Source organism: Salvelinus sp. IW2-2015, linkage group LG2, assembly GCF_002910315.2.
Source record: "Salvelinus sp. IW2-2015 linkage group LG2, ASM291031v2, whole genome shotgun sequence".
NCBI classification, from domain to species: Eukaryota; Metazoa; Chordata; class Actinopteri; order Salmoniformes; family Salmonidae; genus Salvelinus; species Salvelinus sp. IW2-2015.
Window position 1 is genome coordinate 33,450,337 of NC_036839.1, and position 8,600 is coordinate 33,458,936.

General features: G+C 48.9%; 1 protein-coding gene across 1 annotated transcript in view; it reads right to left on the reverse strand.

Moving 5' to 3' along the window:
* Positions 1-511: 511 nt before the first annotated feature.
* Positions 512-8,600, reverse strand: part of xpo4 (exportin 4) — a 39,302-nt gene continuing 31,213 nt past the window's right edge. Inside the window, 9 exon segments of the mRNA XM_024008830.2 lie at positions 512-3,363; positions 3,495-3,587; positions 3,700-3,948; positions 4,071-4,192; positions 4,309-4,489; positions 4,914-5,207; positions 5,844-6,018; positions 6,354-6,523; positions 7,029-7,188. Coding sequence (XP_023864598.1) covers positions 3,166-3,363; positions 3,495-3,587; positions 3,700-3,948; positions 4,071-4,192; positions 4,309-4,489; positions 4,914-5,207; positions 5,844-6,018; positions 6,354-6,523; positions 7,029-7,188 — 1,642 coding nt within the window. The 3' untranslated portion in view covers positions 512-3,165.

Here is an 8,600-nt window from a genome sequence, read left to right on the forward strand (position 1 = left end):
AATAGATAATGAGCATAGAGAATAAAAATACATGTTTAGAACTGATAATTGATCGCATGCTACAAGAATGACTGCAATTAATTGATTATTGAATGTTATGAGATGGACACAGCTCAACAAACTCCACCCCTAGAACGAATCGTTTGGTGGGCTGTAGTTCACGAACGACCGCTCATCACCCTCATGGGAGTCAAGCAATGTATTCCGTCAAGAGTCGTTCACAATCTCGTCTGGTTGCGGCCACTAGACCTCGTTTGAAATGTATCAAATAAAATTTGTATGCCTAGCAATCAACAAATGTAACAATACATAGTTTAACGCACACGTTTACACGTCTGTAAAAAATGAAAGCTCCCATAAACCCATAGAATCATGGCTCTTTCGAGTTCATCGTTCGCCGATTAACGAAATGAAAGATTCATTAAAAAAAAGCCTCACTTCCCATCACTACTGTGCATGAATGACAGTCAAAATTATTTGTATAATGAAATACATTAAAATAATTTCTACATTAATTTCAATCATTTTTATTTAGGATTTTATGTTTTCAACAACCACGATCAAAACGGGATATGGAACTTTTTCCATATTCTGTATAACAGGAAATTGAGATGGACAAAAATGAAAACAATGTAAACAGAAAAGGAAAAACTAAGTATTTTACATAATACGTTTATGTACACTTTTACATTTCAATACAATTCATTCAGGCATTCCAAAATAACCAGGGTTGTGCTCTAAACAGAGGAAGGGCAGTGAGTCAGTCTCAAATGCATTGTTAAAACAAGTGTTTACAGTGCCTTCAGAACGTATTCAGACCCCTTGACTTTTCCCACATTTTGTTAAATTACAGCCTTATTCTAAAATTGATTAAATTCCCCCCCCCCATAAATTGACACACAATACCCCATAACTACAAAACAAAAACTGGTTTATAGATTTTTTTTCCTAATTTACAAAAAAAAAAATGCCATGTCACATTTACTTTATTTTTCAGACCCTTTAATAAAGTACTTTGTTGAAGCACCTTTGGCAGCGATTACAGCTTCAAGTCTTCTTGGGTATGACGCTACAAGCTTGGCACACCTGCATTTGGGGAGTATCTCCCATTCTTCTCTGCAGATCTTCTCAAGCTCTGTCAGGTTGGATGGGGAGCGTTGCTACATAACTATTTTCAGGTTTCTCAAGAGATGTTTGATCGGGTTCAAGTCCAGGCTCTGGCTGGGCCACTCAATGACATTCAGAGACTTGTCCCGAAGCCACTCCTGCGTTGTCTTGGCTGTGTGCTTAGGGTCGACCTTCACCCCAGTCTGAGGTCCTGAGCACTCTGGAGAAGGTTTTCATCAAGGATCCCTCAATATTTTTTTACGTTCATCTTTGCCTCGATCATGACCAGTCTCCGTCGCTGAAAAACATCCCCAAAGCATGAGGCTGCCACCCCTATGCTTCACCGTAGGGATGGTGCCAGGTTTCCGCCAGACGTACGCTTGGCATTCAGGACAAATAGTTCAATCTTGGTTTCATCAGACCAGAGAATCTGGTTTCTCATGGTCAGAGTCTTTAGGTGCCTTTTGGCAAACTCCGAGTGGAAGGTTCTCCCATCTCCACAGAGGAGCTCTGTCAGTGACCATTGGGTTCTTGTTCACCTCCCTGACCAATGCCCTTCACCCCCGATTGCTCAGTTTGGCCGGGCGGCCAGCTCTGACATGCACTGTCAACTGTGGGACCTTATAGACAGGTGTGTGCCTTTCCAAATCATGTCCAATCAATTGAATTTACCACAGGTGGACTCCAATCAAGTTGTAGAAACATCAGGGATGATCAATGGAAACAGGATGCACCTGAGCTCCATTTCGAGTCTCATAGCAAAGGGTCAGAATACCTATGTAAATAAGGTATTTGTTTCATTTTTAATAAATTAGCAAACATTTCAAAAAAACTGTTTTCACTTTGTCATTATGAGGTATTGTGTGTTGATTGCTGAGGAAATTGTTTTATTTGATCCATTTTAGAATAAGGCTGTAACATAACAAAATGTGGAAAAAGTCAAGGGGTCTGAAAACTTTCTGAAGGCTCTGTGTGTTCCTTTTTTGGTTCATTATTGCTTCAGTTATAGGGACTTGAACTTCCATCCAGTGTGTTTTGAAGTGGAAAGAGTGGCTGTGACATAGAAAAATACAACTAGAGAGAGTATGCTAAACTTCAGGGGCCCAACCTTTCTAAGGGCCTAAGGCCTCCAATAATTGTCTGTGTCTTGGCAGTCAGGACTGAAATGGTTCTAGGGAGACAGAGGGTGGCAGAGAATAGAACTACAATCCAGAATGATAAAGAAATCTAATAAAACGTTTTCAAATTCGCCCTTTTTCTTAAAGTGAACTCATCATAACCATAAAAATGCAGCTTCTCTGCCATCTATCTTATAAAACTTCTCAGTCATTGTTTTAAACATATTTTTTCCACTTTTTTTGAAAACATATATACACCCTTGATGAACATGAAGTGATTTTTTTTTTTTTTGTCATCGGCCCTTCCATTTAACAGATTCAGCAGCCCGAAGGTGGCGGGATCGAGCCTCTCATTGTCATGGAGATCTGTGTGTGTGTGCTTCCACCGTGTTCTTGGTATGTGACAGGCACAGTCGTTGCTGTATGTAAGACACGTCTCAGCTTGGCCACACAGGAGTCGACACACGACACAAACAAGAAAACAAAGGCACTCTGGGAGGGGGGGCGAGAGTGTAGAGGCAGGGAGAGAGGGAGAGGCATAGCGTTCTCAGAACAGATTGGCACCTACTCCTGTTGTGTTCATCCCAACCCTCCCACTGGCAAACTCAAAAAATGATTGGATGAGGGGATGAGTCCATCCCTCTCTGATCCCCCCTCCCCCACTGTATATGTGCGCTGGGGGCCTCTGATGAAAAAGGGGAGGACGGGGGAGGAGCAGGCGTGGAAACCTGCCCAAACGACACCATAGTCCAGTCCACACCCCTGCTCCTTCAGTGTCTCAACCTTTCCCCTTTATGTCACAGTCTAACAGTGCAGCTCCTCAGCTCTGTCGGTCTCTGTTTCATGGTTTGGCGTGGTCAAGGTAGATAGGTAGATCGTCTGTGAGCGGGTTGGACATAGAAATAGGTGCTAGGGAGGAGGGGAGTTTGGGGGCTAGTGGTTATTTGACACAGAGCAGCCCACCTACGTTGGACACAAACTCCTCTAGGCTCTTGAGGAAGTCCACCTTCTGCTTGCGGTCCATGCTCGGGGGCGTGCTGCTGGCTGTCAGCTTGTTAAAGGCGTTGGCCAGTCGCTGGTAGATGACGGCGTCTCGCTGGGTGGCGAGCAGAGACTCCACCAGCTCCTTGTACTCCGCCTGGAGAGAGGATAGGGAATTACGTCATCATATGAGGCCGACAGGAGGTACAACGTCCACATAGTCTTTTGATTGGCTATGGTGATCTAAGATACATATGCGTGGGAAGTATAAAAACAAAGGATACTCACTTGATGCAGGCACACTAGTGTATAGAGAGCTTCTCCCGCTGCCACTGTGATCTCTGTGTTGTGTTTCTGCAGTACCAGCATGTCAAACACCAACTAGGAAGGGAGAGAGAAAGATTTTCCATTACAAAACATTTCCTCTTTTTGAGCACAATTAAATGAGGCAGACTCTGTAGTTAGGAGGAAATCCCAGGAGGGGGTGCCTCACCTTGAGGAAGTGGCGTGTAGCGATGAAGAGGGGCGTGTCTTTCTCCTGGGTCTTGGCACACTGCTCGGCCAGGGGGGACAGAGCCTCCAGACACAGCTGGCTGACCTCTGAACTCATGGATGTCATGCCCAGCTCTAGGGAGTACATGAGACTCTTGAACAGCTCCTCTGGTAGCTGGGGGATCTTCTCGGGAAAAATCTCACAGATGAACGTGATGAGCTTGTAGTACTGGTTACACAGAGACGGGAACTGGAAGCACACAGCGACAAACCAGTTAAACAACCGTTTGTAGTACAGTGACTATGTAGATCACTACTTCAAAACTACTTCAAGGAAGGGAGCATTGTACATGAATTGGCCCTGGGTCTTACCTTGAGCAGGTCCTGAGACATGAGAGGCAGAATGATGTTGACCCCAAACAGAACTACGTCTGCAGCCGACACCGACCGACCTGCCGCTCCCGAACCCTGCTCCTGCCCCCGGAACACCTCATCTATTCCAACATCAACACGCAAACACAAGAGAGGACTTGGTAAGTATCGACAATTAACTAGGAACCTAAAATATCATACATAAACATTGACTGATTTTGGAGAAGACGACACACACCTGTGTCTGAGAAGTCAATGAACTCCTTAGAGAGCAGGTTGGTGAGCAGCTCCATGATGAGCAGCAGGTCCTGGTACTGGTCCTCCTCAGCAGCCACATCAGCCCTCTTCCTGCCCAGGTTGTTCTTAGAGTAGACCTGCAGCAGAGTCAGGCACGCCTCGTACAGCTTCATAGACTTCGACTGGGGGGGCAGAGAGGGAGAAGAGGTAGCTGTTGACTCGTCTTCCCAGTGAAATCTCCCACACACACAGCTACCAGACTCTTATTTACAATGGCTAATACTGCACAATTTAAACACTTGCCCCCCAATTCCCCCTTTCTCTTAATCACGTGTAAATATTGGACTATAAACTGTGTCTTCCTGTATTATACTTATGATAAAATGTTTATTCTATTCTACTGAGCTATTTACTTTGTTCATATTCTTATATTTTATTATTTCTTATTGTCTAGAAGGAATCTGTAAGTATGTACAGAGTACACCATGTGTATCCTGTACATACGACTAATAAAACTTGAAACCTATCCGATTAAATTGCTTTACACAGAATACAAGTAGAGGGATTTGTAATAAAGTGTGTGATAATTGTTAAAGTGATCCTCACCTCTCCCAGGTAGCAAATCTGTTTGTGGGCGACCTCCACGAACACCTCGATGATGAGGTTGACCGTCTCGGGTGTGTTGCGGTACACCTCCATCAGGCCGATGCAGCTGGACAGGAAGTCCATGAGGAAGCTGAAGAGAGACGCCACGTTGTCGATCTGCGTTGCCTCGGCGATGCCACACAGCGCCTCCAGGGTGGCAACGATCTCCCGCTTCACACTCTCCTCCTGACAGATCTGAGGAAAGTTCTCCTGGTTGATCAGGTTGAGGAAGCGCTGCTGGAGGGGGTGCAGCACCTGGAGGGAGAGGAACAGAGAGGTGATCAATCAAATCACATCCAATCAATCAACAACATTTGTCACAAAGTGCTTTACAGTAACATGGCTCCAACCCCCAAAGGAGAGAGGGGATGAAGAGAGAAAGATCAGGCTATTTTCATTCCCAACTCTTCTCTAATGGTCTACTGTACTGTACACACTCTACAGTCAGAGCAGCTGGAAGTCAAGACAGCTGCCATCTCATTCTTAGATCTCTCCCAATGGCTTTGGAGTCATCTTGCATTACTATACAAAGGCCTTCAAGATCATTATGAGGATCATTATCACACCATAGACTCTAGGGAGATCTAATGGTTTTGGTTAAATAATTTGGCTTCACCGTTTGTTACTACTGAAGTCTATGTGGAGAGTGGTTAAACAGAATCACCACAGTAGGGTGATACAGGGAAAAGACCATTGAGATCTCACAATGTGCTACCAGCTGAAGTCCATTTGGAAAGAGAGACTATATATAGGAAATCTGAAGGGAAATGACACTTGAGAGCTGTCAGGTATTGTCCTTTGAGGGATGTGTGTGAGTTAGTTCCATTCAGGGATTCAGAGTGGGGGATTCCGTGTGTGTGTGTTGTCTCTGGCTTCTATAGGGTTCCCCACCTCGGTCCAGTACTGCTGTTTGGTGTCTGAGTCCATGTGTGCAAAGCCCCCTAGAACCAGGGCCTTCATCAGGGACCTCTGTACTGAGCTGGACAGCAGGTCCAGGGGAGGGCTGCGGCTGGCAAACTGCTTTGCCAAGTTCCACCAGTTCTCACACTGTACCACAATGTTGGCCCTGAGAAAGGAGGGATGGAGAAAGGTTCATTGGCATTGGATATCATTGGCGAGATAATGAAAAACTAAAAAACTATCATTCCACCACAAGGGGGCGTTGTTTCAAGCGCCAAAGCTTAGGCTCATATCCTATCTAGATTTTTGTGTGTGCATATTTCAAGTCAGGATACAGAATTGAGTCAGTGTCTCACCTCTCCCTCTTCTCCACCAGACAGAACAGTAGATCCACCTGATCAGTCAGCCAGTCAGTCAGTCAGCCAGTGTCTCACCTCTTCTCCACCTGATCAGTCAGTCAGTCAGTCAGTCAGTCAGTCAGCCAGTCAGTCAGTGTCTCACCTCTCCCTCTTCTCCACCAGACAGACCAGTAGCTCCACCGTGTCGTTGGCCAGTTCAGGTTCAGAGCTCCAGACAGACAGGTTGTTGATCACCTTCTCCAGTAGGTATCCCACAATCCACTGGGCCCCCTCCGTGTCCGCCCCGAATGCCATACTCAGGGGGATACTGATCTAAAGGAGGGATGAAAAGAGTGAGAAAGTGGTGTGAAATGGTGGAGGGATAGATGAAAATCCCTGCAACACTTTAAAAGATCAGATGTCATAAATAGCCATTGTCCAGTCCAGTGATATACTGCACTCCTCTTCACAATGCCAAGATCCACAGGGAACCAGCTTCACTTCCAGAGAGTACACTGGTGTCAAGGTGACAGAGCACGGGTGGTTTAAACGTGATCGAACTGGTGGTGTAAACATGAAAGTGTTGGAAGACCATCCCTAGCATTTTCACCACCTCAAGTGTCCAGTAGCCACCTCCTCATCACCTCAATGGTCCATTAGGGTTCAGTGACTATCACAAAGACTATTTATGAAGTCATCTATCAAATCCATGCACGGTACATTACAATGCCAGTGTTCTGTGGGCCTTAGGCACTTAGAGAGGGTTGTAGTGAGAAGAATTGTATTATGGATGCCATTTTAAGACAAATCAGACAGTGGTGTCTGGTGTTAGTTGTACCTGTTCGTAGAGTTTCTCGTCCACCAGTAGGTAAGTCTTGGCCCAGCGTCTGAGGAACCACACGATGTCCTTCCCCATCTGAGGGCTGAGCAGTTCTGTCAGACTGGCCCTCGTAGCCCTGGACTCCACCTCTGATGTCCTCAACACCGCTGACAACAACCTGACAGAGCGAGGGTGGGCAGAGAAGGAGGGAGAGAGGGTGGAGACGAAGGAGGGAGAGAGAGGGTGGGAGAGAAGGAGGGAGAGAGAGGGTGGGAAGGGAAGGAGGGAGAGAGAGGGTGGGAGGGAAGGAGGGAGAGAGGGTGGGAGAGAGAGGGTGGGAGGGAAGGAGGGAGAGAGGAAGGAAAGGGTGGAAGAGAGAGGAGGAGAAGGGAAGGGAGGGAAGGAGGGAGAGAGGGAAGGAGGGAGAGGGAGAGGAAGGAGAGAGGGTGGGAGAGAGAGGAGGAGAGAGTGGGAGAGAGAGGAGGGAGAGAGTGGGAGGGAAGGAGGGAGAGAGGGGGGAGGGAAGGAGGGAGAGAGGTGTGGGAGGAAGGAGGGAGAGAGGGGGAGGGAAGAGGGAGAGAGGGAAGGAGGAGAGGAGGGAGGAAGGAGGGAGGGAAGGAGAGAGGGTGGGAGGGAAGGAGGGAGAGAGTGGGAGAGAGAGGGAGGGAGAGGGAAGGAGGGAGGAGGGTGGGAGGGAGGGAAGGAGGAAGAGGGTGGGGAGAGAGAGGAAGGGAGAGGAAGAGAGAGAGGAGGGAGAGGGAGGAGGAGAGAGGGTGGAGGGAAGGAAGGAGGGAGAGAGGGGGGAGGGAAGGAAGGAGGGAGAGAGGGTGGAGGGAAGGAAGGAGGGAGAGAGGGTGGGAGGGAAGGAAGGGGAGGGAGAGAGGGTGGGAGGGAGAGAGGGGTGGAGAGGAGGGGGGTGGGAGGAAGGAGGGAGAGAGGGTGGGAGGGAAGGAGGGAGAGAGGGAGGGAGGGAGTGGGAGGGAAGGGGAGGAGAGGGGGAGGGGGAGGGAAGGAGGGAGGGGGGAGGGAGGAGGGAGGAGGGATGGGTGGGAGGAGGAAGGAAGGGAGGGTGGGGTGGGAGGGAAGGAGGGAGGGTGTGGGAGGGAGGAGGGAGAGAGGTGGGGGATGGAAGGAGGGAGAGAGATGGGAGGGAGAGAGGTGGGGAGGAGAGAGAGGGGTGGAGGGAGGAGGGAGGGAGGGGTGGGAGGGGGCTGGAGGGAGGAGAGGAAGGGAGGGAGAGAGGGTGGGGGAGGGTGGGAGGGAGAGAGGGTTGGGAGGGAGAGGGGGAGAAGAGGTGGAGGGAAGGAGGGAGAGAGAGGGGTGGGAGGGAGGTGGGAGGGAGGAGGGAGGGGGTGGGAGGAAGGAGGGAGGGGGTGGGAGGGAAGGAGGGAGGGGGTGGGAGGAAGGAGGGAGGGGGTGGGAGGGAGAGGAGGAGGGGGTGGGAGGGAAGGGGAGAGGGTGGGAGGCGAAGGAGGGAGAGAAGGAAGGTGAGAGAGGTGGAGGGAGAGAGGGGTGGAGGGAGAGAGAGGGTGGGAGGGAGAGAGAGGGTGGGAGGGAGAGAGAGGGTGGGAGGGAGAGAGAGGGTGAGGG